This window comes from Alosa alosa, chromosome 21 (genome assembly GCF_017589495.1).
Source record: "Alosa alosa isolate M-15738 ecotype Scorff River chromosome 21, AALO_Geno_1.1, whole genome shotgun sequence".
In the NCBI taxonomy this organism is placed as follows: domain Eukaryota; kingdom Metazoa; phylum Chordata; class Actinopteri; order Clupeiformes; family Clupeidae; genus Alosa; species Alosa alosa.
In genome coordinates this window covers 28,142,859-28,160,358 of record NC_063209.1, presented here as the reverse complement: position 1 = coordinate 28,160,358, position 17,500 = coordinate 28,142,859, and the positions used below count along the sequence as shown (strand labels likewise).

The following is a 17,500-nucleotide window of genomic DNA, read 5'->3' as shown; positions in this document are numbered from 1 at the left end:
ATCTGTCTTATCTTCTACTGTCTTTATTTTACAGTGGATTTTAGTTATATGTTTATACTTATGTTTACCATTTCTGCTGTAAGTGCATGTTGTGTGTGATGTCTGTATGCTACTGAGACCCTTGAATTTCCCCTTGGGGATCAATAAAGTATCTATCTATCTATCTATCTATCTATCTATCTATCTATCTATAAAGCATTTGTAGAAAGCTCACAAGCATTCACTGGTTCATATGTCTTTAATTTTATTCTTTTTCATTGAACATCAACATCTCATCAGTACATTCCATGGAAAGACAGACTGCAGGACAGACAAGCGCACGATTAGTTACACACATTAAACACGTGGAACACACTGATTGACCTGTGCTGTGTATCTTTGGTGCTCAGTGATTCTTTGGCAAAGGTGTGTGTGTGTGTGTGTGTGTGTGTGTGTGTGTGGAGGGTGGTGGTGATGCTGGGCACAGGCATGGGTACATGTGTGGACACAGAGCTGTTAGATAGAGGTGGGCACACATGTGGGTGCATTAGGGTGGGTATGGGGGGCATTACGCTGACATGGGGTGGTTATGGGAGGCATTACGGTGGCATGGGGTGGGTATGGGGGGCATTACGGTGGCATGGGGTGGGTATGGGGGGGCATTACTGTGAAATGAGGTGGGTATGGGGGACATTAGGGTGGCATGAAGTGGGTATGAAGGGTGGGCAATAGGGTGGCAGGAGGTGGGTATGGGGGGTATTAGAGTGGTATGAGGTGGATATTGGCGGGCATTAGGGTGGCACAGGGGAGAAACAGGAGGAAGAGGTAGCAAAGGTGCTTAGATATTTGCCACCCAATAGTACAAAATAGTACACAGTAAAGAGGAAAGTATTATATAGGCTTTTACTGATGACTGTGTACCATATGTGTATGTGTTTACTGATGATGCATTAAAGTATGTGTTTTTGTAGGTAGATAGCTTTTATAACATCCTCAAGTGCTGATGGTGTGTTGGTGGGATTGGAAGCAGAAATAAATAAACCGGTTGACCGCAATGGACGCCCAGGCTGCTCAGTATCCGATTGGGTAGATTTTGGGGTAGGGTAGACTTCCGGGCAGGTAGATCTCGGGGTGGGTAGATCTCGGGGTGGGGTAGATTTCAAGGTGGGGTAGAAATAGGGGTGGGGTAGATGTTGGGATGGGGGAGATCTCAGTGTAGGGTAGAGGACCGCAGGGTCACCACATCCCCAGGTGTTTTATGCCCCCCAGGTATTTTGGGGTACAGGTATGGGGGTGCGTTGTGGCAGTCAGACGCCCAGGTATTTTGGGGTACAGGTATGGGAGTGTGTTGTGGTGGTCAGACGCCCAGGTATTTTGGGGTACAGGTATGGAAGTGCGTTGTGGCGGTCAGACGCCCAGGTATTTTGGGGTACAGGTATGGGGGTGCGTTGTGGCGGTCAGACGCCCATGTGCTGGTTGAGCCTCTGCAGCGCGTCCCCCACGATGTCCAGCTCGTGGCGGAGCTCCTCCACCACGCTGTTGATGCTGGGCATGTCCTTCAGCACGTCCACGCTCTGCGTGTAGGGGTTGTAGCGCACGCTGAACGGACGCTTGATCGTCTTCGCAAACTCCCTGGGCAAGAGAGAGAGAGAGAGAGAAAAGGAGAGAGAGAGACGGAGAGACAGAGAAAGTTTATTTACATTTATTTGTTCTGTTGCTGAGTTATCAGTTAGTATTCTTTGTTTGTCTTTTTTCTCATTAATGTTACACATTACAACATGCTAATGTTAATTAAATAGCCTTATATCTGTCAAACTTTGGCAGAAAGGATTTAATCCATTCATGCCAATGATTTAGCATTTGATCTGTACGTTTGAGTGCTGCTGACGTTAGCCTTTTTTAAAAATGCAACTAAAACTGGAAACAATAAGTAATCAACAGGAAGCCCTTTGTCACCTCATTTTGACCTTGGCTTCCTCAAAACTCCCAGACAGGAAGTAGACGTCTTGGAAGGTGGTGATGAGGCACTCCTGCTTACACGTGACGTCGGGGTCAAAGGGCAGGATGTTTGCTTTGCCAGATAAAGCATGCTGGGGGAAACACCCAACAGATGGTGAATCATTTAGTTTAGTAATAGAGTTCAACATATGTTATGCTCTTCATAAAATATTAGATTTCAGAAAGAATTTAGATATTAGATAGATAGATAGATAGATAAATAGATAGATAGATAGATAGATAGATAGATAGAAGTCCTGTATTCAGTAAGAACAAATCTAATTCAGTTAACAATCTAATAAATAATTGAATAAACAATTTTGAGGCACTCTCTAAATGTGTGAGTGTAAATTAGATTATTGTATATTGTCTGTATTGCTTTGTCCAGAAACAAACATTTGGATTGAATTGTTGCTAAGTATTATTTACTGTAAGTTACCTGAAATACAGTGTTTTTGCATGAGTGATACAGAGTTAACGATCAATTGTGAGCTAGACTAAGAGAGTGCAGCTGTAGGCTACATGCCTGATTTTGACTCATGGTTAGCATTCCCTTTAGCTCACTGATTTTGACTCATGGTTAGCATTCCCTTTAGCTCACTGATTTTGACTCAAGGTAAGCATTCCCTTTAGCTCACTGATAGGACAGTAAGCCTTCTCTTTACCCTCTGATCCGAGTCTCAGGGGCCTCATTTAAAAAGCTGAGCACAGTCTTAAGTCAAACAAAGTCTAAAGTCTAACTAAAGCTTGCTTAACAACTATTCAAAATCATGTAATACCATGAGGAAGATCAGCCAGCTAAAAGCATGAGTCAGCTAAAAGCTGTCTCATGCTACATGATGCACAATAGCTTTGCTCATAGCTAAACGCTGTCTCATGCTACATGATGCACAATAGCTTTGCTCATAGACTGACTGTGCTCTTTGCGCTGCATGTTAATCAGGGCCCCGTTTTGAAGCATGCAAAGTAGCCAGGATGACCTCTGTGGTGGTGACCTTTACCTTCAGCTCGCTGATGGAGGACAGCAGGCCGGCTCCGTACGCTCGGAGTCGTCCCTCCTGCTTGCACAGGCCGAACTCCACTGTGAAGAAGTAGCACTGCAATAACAGGACAGTGGAGAGGGAGAGTTAGCCACTGGACCACTGCATTACACTGTAGGACATGATGCTTATGCTAATCTGTGGAAAATGCAATATGTGACAAAGTGAAACTATTTGACTACTGGGAGAATAATCTTAAAAACACATGCAAGCAAACAGAGCATACAGCCATCATGATGTCAACAGGTTTAGTACTATTTCAGGAAGAAAACACCAGGGATTTCCCCTGTATTACTGTGATCATACTTTGCTCTGTGTCAAAGTAGAGGGTTAATCATTAAAAACTATGGAAATAACAAAAACAACATTACCACCACAGGTTATTTTTGGACATTGTAGAACTGTAACCCAGGGGCCAGTGTGGCCATAGTAGCCTAAGCTGTACAGAGATTGAAATATTATGTGCTGAACTGTAGTGTTGGATGATGATATGGTAAACTGTAGTGTGATTGGCAGTGGTGGAGGAAGTACTGAAACTCAGTACTTAAGTAAAAGTACAAATACACAGAGAAATATTTACTTTAGTAAAAGTAAAAGTACCACAATGACAACCCTACTTAAGTAAAAGTAAAAAGTACCTGCTTTTAAATGTACTTTAAGTATTAAAAGTAAAAGTATTTGCATAATGATTTATATACTATATTCTAAAACGAAAAATCAGTATGGGCTGTGGCATTTTAATTAAGCTAGTTTTAGGTTATACTCGACTAGATAGTTTTAAGCTAATGCAATTGTGCTTACCATCTGTGGCCCAGTTTACATTCTGACCTACAATTCTAGAGACTGTAATTCTGGTTATCTAACTAGGGTGATCTGCTGAGTAATATCAGTCAGCAAAACACGAGAGCCTGAAGTTTAACGGGGTAGACAAGGGAAACGTCCGGGTGGATCGTAATGCCAATTATGCTGATTGAACAGAAAAGTTGCTGAGAAAGGTGTCTTTATGATTAGGTTCAGACGATAGACATTGAATGAACGCCACATTACTACCCCCCAATTGTAGGCTATGCATCTTTATTTGATCACACACAATTAAGGAATATTTCCTAATCTGGAAAATGTTACGCTTTTTCCGCCACCGGTTCATTAATAGTCTACCATTCATTTGTGCCGCGAAAATGATCAGACGCGGTGACAGAAGCATGGGCATAGCCTATAACTTCGCTGATCCGCAGATGGCAATCTCATCGAGAGGAGGCCCTAACGCTGCAGATAACAGACAGAGAAAGGCACAGAACACAGTTGCATGTACAGTGTAGCCATGGGTCTGGTGAATATAGCCTACCAATGCAGATGGCTACAAGCTCACGCTTTGCCTGGTCTAGACTAGAAGCTTATGTTTCTAAGAATGCACGTGAAGCTCAGAATCTTTGGTAGCAACCCCGCCCCCTGGTAAAACAAACGTGTTTGTCAGAGAGAAAAAAAAAAATACGTGGAAAATTTACTTAAGTACAGTAACGAAGTATTTGTACTTCGTTACATTCCACCACTGGTGATTGGATGATGATATGGTAAGCTGTAGTGTGATTGGATGGTGACATGTTGAGTGATGATGAGGGTGTAAGCTGAGTGATGATGTGATTGGCTGATGACTCACGGTGGCGAGTTTCTGAACAGAGTCGTCGGAGGCTCCAAGGGAGGCGAGTCCGAGCTCCTGGGAGAACTGGGCGAAACTGGGCTCAGCCAGCAGGGGCACATGACCCAGAAGCTCGTGACACGTGTCCCTACACACACACACACACACACACACACACATACACACACACACATACAGTACGACACACACACACACACACACACACACAAATACAGTACGACACACACACACACATACACACACATCATTAAACCGTACAAATATAAATATTTTAGAATAGACAGATTAATAGTACACATGTATGATAATAATCATGAAAAAGATGATTGGTGATGGTTGTGTACTCACGGCTCAGGGGTGTATAGAGGATCAGATCTGTGGCGCACATACTGGGTACAGTGGAACACACGGAACGCCAGGCCAGCCAGGAAGTCACGCGGAGACAGGTAACCAGCCACTGGTCTGATGGTGAAGCCAGTACGCTCTGCACCACACACACACACACACAAATAACCACAACAAAATTGACATTAAGAACCATTTCACAATGTAGGTTCTAACGTGTTCTAGTGTGTGCGTGTGTTTGTTTGTGTGTGTGTGTGTGTGCATATGTATGTGCATATGTATGTGCATGCGCATACGCATACGCGTGCGTGTGCGTGTGCGTGTGTGTGTGTGCGTGTGTGTGTGTGTGTGTGTGTGCGTGTGCCTGTGTGTGTGTGTGTGTGTGTGTGTGTGCGTGTGCCTGTGTGTGTGTGCATGTGTGTGTGTTCGTGTGTGGGTGTGCGTGTGTGGGTGTGTATGTGCGGGTGTGCGTGCGTGTGTGCATGCGTGCGTGCGTGTGTGTGTGTGTGTGTGTGTGTGTGTGCGTGTGTGTGTGCGTGTGTGGGTGTGCGTGTGTGGGTGTGTATGTGCGGGTGTGCGTGCGTGCGTGCATGCGTGTGTGTGTGTGTGTGTATACCTCTGAGGAAGCGTGACACATCCTCCAGCTGTGGGATGTTGTCCGGGCGGTAGCCACAGTGCTGGGTGAGCAGGGGCAGGTTCTTCAGGTACTCGCGGCAGGCGTGCGTCGGGTAGAGCGCGCTCAGCTCCCGGTACACCACCCCCCATGTCTGCACCTCCTCCTCCGTGAAGTCCACATGCGGGATTGACTCACCACTAGGGGGCGACCGAGAGAGGGCAGAGGGGAGGTGAGAGAGAGCGAGAGAGAGGGAGGAGAGAGAGAAAGAGAGGGAGAGGGAGAGAGAGAGAGAGAGAGGGGGAGGAGAGAGAGAAAGAGAGGGAGAGGGAGAGAGAGAGAGAGTAAGGTGGGAGAGAGAGAGAGGGAGAGAGAGAAAGAGAGGGAGAGAGAGAGTAAGGTGGAAGAGAGAGAGAGAGGGAGAGAGAGAAAGAGAGGGAGAGTAAGGTGGGAGAGAGAGAGAGGGAGAGAGAGAGGGAGGCGAGAGAGGTAAGTGACAGAGAGGGAGGAGAGAGAGAGAGAGGGATGTGAGAGAGAGAGGACACTTTATATAGATTGTCTGGTTTGTTGAAATTCATATTCAGTCTTGAAAAATACTGTTGAACAATTGCTGAATGTTACCTTAAACCCCAATCCCTTTCTCTAACTTTAACCGTAAACCACTCTAATAGTCATAAAGTTTGTCAGACACATAGAAATACACACACACGTATCCGCTTGTTACATATTCAAGTCAACTCACTCATCACATTTACTTACTGTCTGTAGCCCATGGCAAGGTCTGCAAAGTACTTTCTTCTCTTACGATACACATTGTCTTTGAAACCCTGTAAACAGACAGCATGTTAGTAAGCTTGTACAGTGATGATGCACAAGGCAACCTTTCGGAGCACCGTTGTAACAATTTGAATGCAATGTTTTTGAGCAATTGAATGCAATGAATGACACTGACATTTTTTTTGAGAGAGAGAGCTTTAATCATCAGGAAGCAAATTTTCATAATCATCCTATCAGAACACACGGAACCAGTTGTATGGTTGCCCAGCAACATTGCTGAAAACGTTGCCCCATGTATCATCCCCTTTAAAGCAGCATACTTAGCTTCCAGTTTGTAAATATAAACATGTATCATCCCCTTTAGAGCAGCATACTTAGCTTCCGATTTGTAAATATAAACGTATATAAATACATATTATACTCCTTTAGAGCAGCATACTTAGCTTCCGATTTGTAAATATAAACATATTGCACATACTGTACACAGGCTAAAGCAGGACATGGAGTTCTATGGCATGCACTGATAGTAATGCGGCGTAGGCTACTTAGTACAATTCATTTGATCTGTATAAAGCCCAGCACGTAACGGAGACGGAGTCGGTGTGGACACACACGTACCGGATGATCTGCGTCCAGGTCTGAGCCGTACATCAGAACCCGACTGGCACAGTGGTCCAGATCGGAAATCTTCTTGGGGAACCAAGGGACCCCGTCCATATCTGCAGCACAGGCAAAACACACACACATTACATTATCCATCCATATCTGCAGCAAAGGCAAAATACACACACATTACATTATCCATCCATATCTGCAGCACAGGCAAAACACACACACATTACATCTATCCATATCTGTAGCACAGGCAAAACACACACACATTACATTATCCAAAGGCATCCAAATGTTATTACCTTTAATATCCATTATCTTAAAGAAATCTTAAATATCAAACACCTTAAAATATGATCTATAATTTCAGAAAGGGTATGCTAATTATCAAAACATCTTAAAATATCTTCAAACTCGCCCTGTAGTTCAACTGGCATAGCAAGGTATTAAGCTCAGACTCGGGTTTACTGGGGCATACACAAGGAACATGTTTACCAGTGTTGCATTGCACTGCTTTAGATAAAGCAAACCTCTACTAAATGAATAAATGTGTTATAATAATTCACATATTTTTCATTTTTGTATTTTATGAAGAGTTTCTGATGCTGGTGTGTAGAATATACCATCTTCCGGCAGGCTGATGTTCTCTTTGAGGTCCATATCAGGCAGGTTCATGTGCTTCTGCAGGAGCTGAATGACCTCTCTAAGCTGCTGGTGGTCGCTGTCGCAGTCCACAAACACCTCAAACTCAGAGTTGCGCCGCTTACGAGCTTCGATGTTGAAGTGACTTTCCTATAGAGCAAACACGCAAGGAAATTTATTTTTCCATCATTTCCTTTTCAGGGAATCAATCAATCAATCAACCAACCAATCAATCAATCAATGAATGCATCAATTAATCAAATTGCTGAATTGATCAATCTTATCTATCTATCTAATTGTTAAAATCGACGGAACTATCTTTGTTCTATGTTAATCTTGGTAATAATGCTACATGATGTTGTATGTGCTGTTTGTTGTACCTGGGATAGCTATGTGATGTTGTGTGTTTGTTGTACCTGGAAAAGCTATGTGATGTGTGTTTGTTGTACCTGGAAAAGCTATGTAATGTGTGTTTGTTGTACCTGGGAAAGCTATGTGATGTTGTGTGTTTGTTGTACCTGGGAAAGCTATGTGATGTTGTGTGTATGTTGTACCTGGAAGAGCTTGAGAGCCTTCACCAGGCCTCCGACCTCATTCTTCAGAGAGAACAGAATGGCAGCATGGCCCTTCCTGGGTGATGACAGTTTCTTGTTTTCTTCGATCTTGCTGAAGTTGGCCTTGTTAATCTGTACACAGAATACATCAGATTACCAGAAGAGAATGTACTGCAGTTACTATATAACTAGAACCGCAAAATCTATGATTATTATAGAGATTATAATTGATTTACACATTATTATTGTTGTTTTGTTGTTGTTGTTGTTTTTGTTGTTGTTGTTATTGTTGCTGTTGTTATACAGCACAGAATGAGGCGGGCAGGATGGATGTTATTTCTACACTAAGAAAAACACATACAGCCTGCTTTGGAAATCCCTGAACAGTACCTGGAAAAATAACCAATATGGCTTCTGTTTAGACTGAGTGTGGTTAAGGACATTTCTAATGTGTAACATGTGTATGTAAAAAAGTGAAAAAACAAAGACAATTTGATAGAGACAGTTTGCAGTTGTGACGATTTCTAACAGCCCTGATGTTCAGTATTCAAAAATAGAACACCTAGAACACCTTATTGGAGAACACCCGAAACACTGTAAATTCGTTGCAACCTGGTAATTTCATATCCTGACTCATGGTGTTAATGAAAAAAAGAGCAAGGCAAATATTGTCACTTGCATTTTGATTAGTGTGGTGACAGTTTGATTGCATTTTTATGCTCCAGCACCAGAGTAGTTTAAACAGTTTAATCACTCCTAGGTTTGTTCTGTAGTGTAATTAGCTGCAGTTGGCTGTCAGTGAGAACTTTATTATTTCCTGTTTAAGCAGTACAAATATATACAGAAATATAGTGAAGTGTGAGAGAAGTGTAGACATCCAGGCATTTCAAAAATAGAGACCACTAATATGTACACCTTTTGTCAAACCAATCTAACAACCAAGAGCAATGGGTGGAGTTATCGGGGAAAGCCCTGCTGGAACCTTCCAGATATGAAGTAACTTTTATTTGGTAAGGAATAATGTTGGACAAAAACACAAATGATCTGCCTGTAACAGCATTTTGATACCCATGCCACATGTACAGTATTATAAAATAAGTCTTATAAAATAAGAAAGAACTACAGAAATTGAATTATTTCCATAATCTCAAAGTCGACATTTACACCTGTTTACGAGTGCAAATATTCCAAATAACATTGTCGACTAAAAGCATTTGAGACACAAAGACACTTACACAAAACAAGTTTAGACTGATGATAATCGATTAGCCGATTTCGCAAAACCAAAATTGTCGCATTTTCTCAGTTGACAATCTAACAAGACAGTAAGTAAGCGACTCACCTCATAGTTAAGTTGTTTTTCCTCGTAACATGTTTTCACCGAGTCGAAAGACCTACCACGGCGCGGTCCACCAGTTTTGGAGTACATATCAAAGTTCATGAGTATTTATACGTGTGCTTCGGGCAGATGCTTGTCTCACGGTCCACGTTATTGCGTTAACTCTCCGGGCTCAATGCGCGCTTCTATTTATTAACCGGAGGCTGACGAAGGAGGAGAAAGCACGGGTGGATTAGGGGAGGGGGGAGAAGGGTGTGAGCAGAGGAGAACCACCCTGGCACTGTGCGCAATTTGCGCACAACAGAGAAAGATAAAGCAGATCAAACGGAAAATGACGAATGTTATGAGCTGTTGTTTTAGAGTGACAACGAATGACACGCAGTTTTTCCAATTACGTGCAGTCTGAGAATTTCATGAAAGAATGTTTGATGTTGGCTACAGCTCAGTTATTTTAGTTATTTCATAATTCGAGTATTATTTAATTGCATTTTAAATTCAGTCAAATGACTGATTCAAGTTCACTGACATGGGCCCAGAATAGGAATGTTTTGTAAAGAATAATTTATTACGAGGTGGATCTCACTATGAAAATGATAAAATCCAGAAAATGGACATACACATGTTTGTCCAGAGGGACAAAAAGAATTCTGACTGTGAGTGGGTCTGTATCCGTAATCCCATAAGTAAGGTCTCCTACATCACCCCAATGGTGCCTATAGATCCAATACTTTTTGACTGTGAGTGGGTCTGTATCCATAATCCCATACGTAAGGTCTCCTACATCACGTAGATGGTGCCTATAGAGATCCAATACTTTTTGTGACATATTTGCATTTTCATGTTTGCACAATTGCACTTCAACTTGTGGTTGCAATTTGGACATCAGTCTGATTTTGGTTTCGTAGGCCTAGTAACCCAAGGCTCTAGTACAAAGTTATCAATCCATGATGTGGAATTTCACTGTGGTTGTGCATACAAATATGGCTGTGTGCCAGTAAACCTCTCTGTACACAACTACTATAGACTGCATTTGGAGAACAGGATTATGTAGCCCTGACCGTTAACACGGGCTTGTGTTCCTGGTAAATCATGGCCCAGTACAGTGTAAATACTCCCTGTGCCAGGAAGCTCAAGATACCCACAGTGTAAATGGGGCAAATTATTGATTTAGAAATACATGCACGCACCAGTGACCTCAGTGGTATACTGTATAGGTAAAATGCCCCGGAGAGCTACATCAGAAAATGCAGCATAGAGCTACATCAGTGGTACATATGGAAAATGCAGCATAGAGCTACATCAGTGGTACATATGGAAAATGCAGCATAGAGCTACGTCAGTGGTACATATGGAAAATGCAGCATAGAGCTACATCAGAGGTACATATGGAAAATGCAGCAGAGAGCTATGTCAGTGGTACATATGGAAAATGCCCCAGAGAGCTATGTCAGTGGTACATATGGAAAATGCAGCATAGAGCTACGTCAGTGGTACATATGGAAAATGCCCCAGAGAGCTACGTCAGTGGTACATATGGAAAATGCAGCAGAGAGCTACATCAGAGGTATATATGGAAAATGCAGCATAGAGCTACATCAGAGGTTCATATGGAAAATGCCCCAGAGAGCTACGTCAGTGGTACATATGGAAAATGCAGCAGAGAGCTACGTCAGAGGTACATATGGAAAATGCCCCAGAGAGCTACGTCAGTGGTACATATGGAAAATGCAGCAGAGAGCTACGTCAGTGGTACATATGGAAAATGCAGCAGAGAGCTACGTCAGTGGTACATATGGAAAATGCTGCCCCAGAGAGCTACGTCAGTGGTACATATGGAAAATGCAGCAGAGAGCTACGTCAGTGGTACATATGGAAAATGCTGCCCCAGAGAGCTACGTCAGAGGTACATATGGAAAATGCAGCCCCAGAGAGCTACGTCAGAGGTACATATGGAAAATGCAGCCCCAGAGAGCTTCGTCAGAGGTACATATGGAAAATGCCCCAGAGAGCTACGTCAGTGGTATGTAGGAAAAGTGACACCACTTACTGTTTCTTTCCCTTATATGACAGTCGGAGCATGAAGCAGCCAAAAAGTTCCAAACATTGGTGTCAGTCAATGAAATATGATGTTTGTTTGAATAGCTATGCAAAACTTTGACATTTTTTAAATGAGAATGATAGAAGTGTCATACTTAATGGGCTACAATGGAATACACACTCACAAACACAAACACACACACACACACACACACAGACACACACCATGTAAGGCACTGTAACTGACTGACACACTGCCGACTGACTAACCTACACACCATATAATAACACTTTAGATGCAACTACAGAGCTCCTGAATTCATATGAATAGGGAAAATATGCAAGAAAAACTACTGAACTAAAACTAGTCACATTACAAAACTAAACCCCTAAATTTCACCCCTCATAAATGCCTTATTTTTGACCTTAAACCCCTTCTATAATTAAATATAGGAAAAGCCTACTGAGTTTATCCCTTTCTATCCCCCCTTAATCAAGGAATCCCTGAATTAACACCTTCAAATAAAATTAAGCTATACTTAAATTGTCCTTAATTACCCCCTTATGACAACAAATAAAGGGAACCCCTGACTTAACACCTTAAATGTAAGATTAAGGAGTTTTTCTCACACCTTTAAATGGTATTTTAATGTTAAATTAAGGGCCTGTTTTACAAATTAAAGGCCCCTTAATATAAATTAGGTGGTTTTGGTATGTGTACAGGGGTAGTTTAAGGTAAATTTGAGTACATCACGTTTCGTAGTGTCACGGTGACGTCACCTGGGTAATAAAATATCAAGATAGGCAAACACAAACTTTCAGATACATTGTGGTAATGAGAGAGGGGGGGGGGGTCATCTGTGATGTGCTGTGCTGTGCTGCGCAGTGTAATGTAGTGGGGATGTGTGCTGGATCCACTACAAGAACAGCCACAATACTGCCCGTTTGTTTTGAAAGTGTTGGAGAACTTCAGCACCACGGCGAGCAGACAGCTCCCGTGGGCCGGCCAGGGTCCTGACCCGCTGCCAGGCTTGAACAGTGAACCAGTGTGCCGCTGCGCGGACGGAATACAATGGCCACCACAGACCTTGGCGATTGTTTTGTTAAGGCGTTCCTCTTATCCTCCCCTCATTCGCTCGCGCTGAAAGCGCGCTTTTTTTCCGCAGCACGTCTCCTCTTGGTTCAGCGAGTTTCATGTTTCCAGAGAAGCGTGGCCTCGCGCTACTGGATTTACATTGTGGCCGCGATATGATTAGTCGGTGCTGATGGACAATGAAAAGGGCGCCCTTCCAGTGCTTAACCCCCCGGCCCCCGTCCACTTCCTCCTTACCTAAAAAACATCATACCTGAATAACACAGTGACATCAGCTGGCGGGCAGAGGAGCTGGCGTCACGTTCCACTGTTGGGCGGCTGGAAACCAATAAAAACGCGTCTATGAACTCTGCTATGGTTAATAACGGACTGGCAGGTATGAGCAATGGTTGCGTTTACGAGATCACACCGGCAATAATTACCATGAAAGCGCGAAATAATGAGCTGCACTCGTAAAAGTAGCCCCAACGTATGACTAATTTTCTTTTCTATTCCGCGGTTCTCACGCAAATTCCCCACTCTTAATTGGCGTATTGTCCCCACCTCCTACTGTTCGGGGCTTCACAGGAGAGGGAAAACGTGGGTATCCCCGCAGTTAGCTTACTGTATGACCCTTCCTCCCCCTATTAAAATGTCTAATTAGTGTTAGTTTAGACCATGGAACCTCTGGCATACCATCGGGTGCCAGCAAACAGATTCAAACAAATTAGTTTGTGTAGTTACCAACATTAAGCATCCCTAAGCCAATGTTTCCAGGTGTTATATAGCATATTCTATTGCAGAGCATAATATCTAGTTATAAACATTGTATAGTATATCCAAATTGAGAGAATGACAGTTTAAACTCCCATTGCTCCCATTGCTTTGCCTTCACAGTGCTCAGTGGACAGTAAGCTCTTTAAAACTGGTAAACTGGTTTTGACCCACAGTATGAGGAAACTCTTCTGGGAATCTCCCGTTGGGCCGCAGACTCATTAAGACCGGACCCCACCACAGAGGCTAGATATTCATTAATCACACACACTTTTACCCACTATGACACACAACAAAGAATGCACCAAACCGCCAAGCCACCTTCCTTCCTGAGGGCAATGGAACACTGACCAGGACCACTGACCACCACCATCCGGAGCCAACGGAACATTCTAGAACCAACATTCAGAGTTCCCATAGGATTCTTTAGTAGACAGGTGATGATTTGAGTGGTAAAGCCAGTGGTAGTTTTTCACTGTGTGTGGTTGTGATGAGGCTGGTTTGCATGCAGGTCTAACAGAGTCTGAGGGGAAGGAAATGGACTCAGAACACACTGACAGTGATAAACCCTGACAGGGCTGTAGAGCACATGGACACACTCGCCAGCGTCATCACTGCCCATTACAACCGCAGAGAGAGAGAGAGAGACAGACCTGGTTGGCTTGATTTTATGATCCCCCAGCTTTGACAAATGGCTCTAATTTCAGCCCGCCTCGTTAGCATCCGGGCTAAAATAGCTGTTAACTGTTGGTTGGAGCCAGGATGATCCCCATGCAGTTGAGTTAAATCTGCACCCTTAAGTTGCGTCTAATTGCACTTCCTCCTCTCTAATGTTATCTTGTAAGAGGGCAGTGAGTGATGGTTCCTCGGAACCCTGAAATCAAATGAAAACAGAGGCTGGCCTCCACACACCACTCACAGCTTCAGAAGAGAGCCTCCCCAACTACACGTGCGGACCACGTCTGGGCCGAGATTGAGCAGCATCTGGACCGGATCGGTCAGAAAGTCACGAGAAGTAAATGAAGTCACCTCAAAGAGAGAGAACAGCGGCTAACGCTTACTCCATAAAGCTACTTGCATCAGACTCAGTCATCTCAGAGAGAACAGCAGCTAACGCTAACTCCATGAAGCTAGCTGCATCAGACTCAGTCATCTCAGAGAGAGAGAGAGAGAACAGCAGCTAACGCTAACTCCATGAAGCTACCTGCATCAGACTCAGTCATCTCAGAGAGAGAGAGAGAGAACAGCAGCTAACGCTAACTCCATGAAGCTACCTGCGTCAGACTCAGTCCTCTCAGAGAAAGAGAACAGCAGCTAACGCTAACTCCATGAAGCTACCTGCGTCAGACTCAGTCCTCTCAGAGAAAGAGAACAGCAGCTAACGCTAACTTCATGAAGCTAGCTGCCTACGCCTGATCAGGGCCGGTGTCCAGTGGCATTGTGGCCACAGAAGTGAGCCACATATCTGCACCTTGTGTACGTTTTAAAACAATCCTTCTAAAGTCTTTGAATATGCCCAATATAAGATAATATAAGTGTGTCTTTTTGGGGGGGAAAGGACTCTCTTATTGTGCCCACCCAAAAATGTGGCCTGCACCACACCACCCCCCTGCCCTGCCGTGTCTTTCACAAGATCAGACAAAAGCAGGACTCTGCCGTCTACGCTCACAAAAAGCTCACGATGTGAGACGTCTCAGCCCTCACGGTGCTGGTCTCTGCTCGCCCTGTCTGGTCACTCCTCACAAGTGGCCATAGTATCGGAGAGATGGGAACCGCTGCTGCCAGGAGGATGCGTTTGCGTTTAGGTCTGCATTGCTCGCTCATGCAGAAACCTGTCAGAGGACATCAGCTCAGAGCCCCTTGCCCATGGACGGAAGGCTAAAGATGGAGACGGACGAGTTCGCTAACACCCCAAACGCCCCCAGCACTGCTGCCACCCGCCAGGCAGGGGGAGGGTGGGTGAGAGAGGTGGGGATGGGGGTAGGGGACTCCCTCTTCCCTACAACGAACTCTGTGAGCATAGTCTCCATCACACAGATGCAAGGCAGGTTTTTGTCAAGCCGCACGTTAGAGAAGCCTCTTTGCACGTGATTTCATCTCTTCGCCACATACACCTCATGTGAGCACATGTGCACACACACACAGACCATTACTTGCTACACACACACAAACACACATACACACACACTGTGCTGATGTTGTCATTCTAGCCCTCAGGGGGCCTGAGTCCGGCAGAGAGGATGCTAGCAGAAATGTTAACAACCATTCTCACACATACACACACACATACACACACGCACACACCTTGCGCTTCCTGTTGGTCTTCAGCTAATCTCAATATTTGTAGAGGCGATAAGGCACAAGCGTGAGGTGCTGCTCAACCTATCATGCTAATAATCTCCTATTGATGGCCATTCAGCTTTATCTCTGCAGCCACTGTTAGCATTACGCAACTCAGGACAGGTGTGTTGTTATAAATCCTCTGACTCACAGAGATGCTGACAACTTATTTTGAAATCACCAACAGGTCCTGGTGGGGGTCAGCAATGACCTCTTCTACACCTGAGTGTGAAGACACCAACCGATTTGGGAACTAGAGATTGAGAATGTGTCGTCATCATGGCATTTCCCATTGGTGAACGCAAAGCATTTTGGGGATCCGCTGCAATCCATGCCCATGTAAACCAATGTAAACGGCCAAATGTACCCATAATCTTGGTCACATGTCTTAGCAATCTCTATTAAAGGCCACAAAGTGTAGGAATTGTAGTGAAGTGCATGGAAAGTCCTATATGCATTTCCAAATCTACCCTTTCTTTTTGAGACTGGCACCTGTCAACGACAAGCAAACAAACACCCCTGCGGGCACCAGGCGAGTCTCTAGAGTGAACACACACGGGAGGAGGAGGTCCTGCTCCTGCGTCTGCTCCTAGCGTATGCACTGCTCCTAGCGTGTGCACTGCTCCTAGCGTCTGCACTGCTCCTAGCGTGTGTTCTGCTCCTAGCGTCTGCACTGCTCCTAGCGTCTGCACTGCTCCTAGCGTGTGCTCTGCTCCTAGCGTCTCCACTGCTCCTAGCGTCTGCACTGCTCCTAGCGTGTGTTCTGCTCCTAGTGTGTGCACTGCTCCTAGCGTGTGCTCCTAGCGTGTGCACTGCTCCTGCATCTGCTCCTAGCGTGTGCACTGCTCCTAGCGTGTGCTCCTAGCGTGTGCACTGCTCCTGCATCTGCACTGCTACTGCGTCTGCTCCTAGCGTGTGCACTGCTCCTAGCGTGTGCACTGCCTGGATGGGCGTTCACTGCCGATGGTCCTGCTCATAAACGTGCACTCTGCATGCGGGTAGGGCAGCTGGCGGTTAATTGGGGCATGCTGTGACGTATGCAGATGCCATGCCACGTGCGTCTGAATGCCATGGACGCAGTGCTGTGTTAGTTGGGTCGGTGGGCACAAAGCACACGTGGGGGGAGAATCAACACTGACTGGCACGACACACACGACTAGCATGTGGCACGCAAGTATGACCTCAACATGGCCTACAAAACACTCAAGGGGACTTCCTGTGTGTGTGTGTGTGTGTGTGTGTGTGTGTGTGTGTGTGTGTGTGTGTTGCAGAAACTGAGTGTTTAAGACAGTATATTTGTGTGAGCTGTTTGTGTTTGACTTCCAGTAATAAGTGCTTGAGAGAGCTCTTTCTCTCTGCTGTTTGCGTTTGTGTGAAACTTCCATGTGCGTATGTATGTGTGTGTGTGTGTGTGTGTGTGTGTGTGTGTGTGTGTGCACCTGCTTGGGAGTTTATTTTTGATGAATTGTTGTTTTGTTATTAGAGCAGTGCCTCCAGGCTGTGGAAGTCTATAACAAGCTTCATTCAAAGCCATGCTTGTCTTCGCCCACATTGGCATTTCCCCAAGCTTTTCTCAGAACACAGGTAAGAGCAGCATGACTCATTCACCAGCAAAGAGACAGACTGATATGGAAGCTGATGTTTATCATATGTTGCTATCAACATAAATCACCCCTTTAGAAGTATGTCAAATTATTCTGAAAGTTGAGGTGGCCAGCAAT

General features: G+C 44.6%; 1 protein-coding gene across 2 annotated transcripts in view; it reads right to left on the bottom strand.

Annotated features, from left to right (window-relative positions):
• Positions 1–219: 219 nt before the first annotated feature.
• Positions 220–17,500, bottom strand: part of LOC125286857 (tryptophan 5-hydroxylase 1-like) — a 20,323-nt gene continuing 3,042 nt past the window's right edge. The window contains exons 1-11 of one of the 2 annotated variants that reach the window (XM_048232169.1): positions 9,560–9,718; positions 8,218–8,349; positions 7,645–7,813; positions 7,028–7,128; positions 6,392–6,459; positions 5,636–5,832; positions 5,023–5,158; positions 4,675–4,801; positions 2,979–3,074; positions 1,936–2,069; positions 220–1,611 (exon numbers count right to left, since the gene is read on the bottom strand). In XM_048232169.1, the coding sequence (XP_048088126.1) occupies positions 1,437–1,611; positions 1,936–2,069; positions 2,979–3,074; positions 4,675–4,801; positions 5,023–5,158; positions 5,636–5,832; positions 6,392–6,459; positions 7,028–7,128; positions 7,645–7,813; positions 8,218–8,349; positions 9,560–9,658 (1,434 nt within the window). In that variant the 5' untranslated portion in view covers positions 9,659–9,718 and the 3' untranslated portion in view covers positions 220–1,436. Of the gene's footprint in view, positions 1,612–1,935; positions 2,070–2,978; positions 3,075–4,674; positions 4,802–5,022; positions 5,159–5,635; positions 5,833–6,391; positions 6,460–7,027; positions 7,129–7,644; positions 7,814–8,217; positions 8,350–9,559; positions 9,719–17,500 lie in introns of those variants that run through there. The other variant, XM_048232170.1, reaches the window with a different exon arrangement.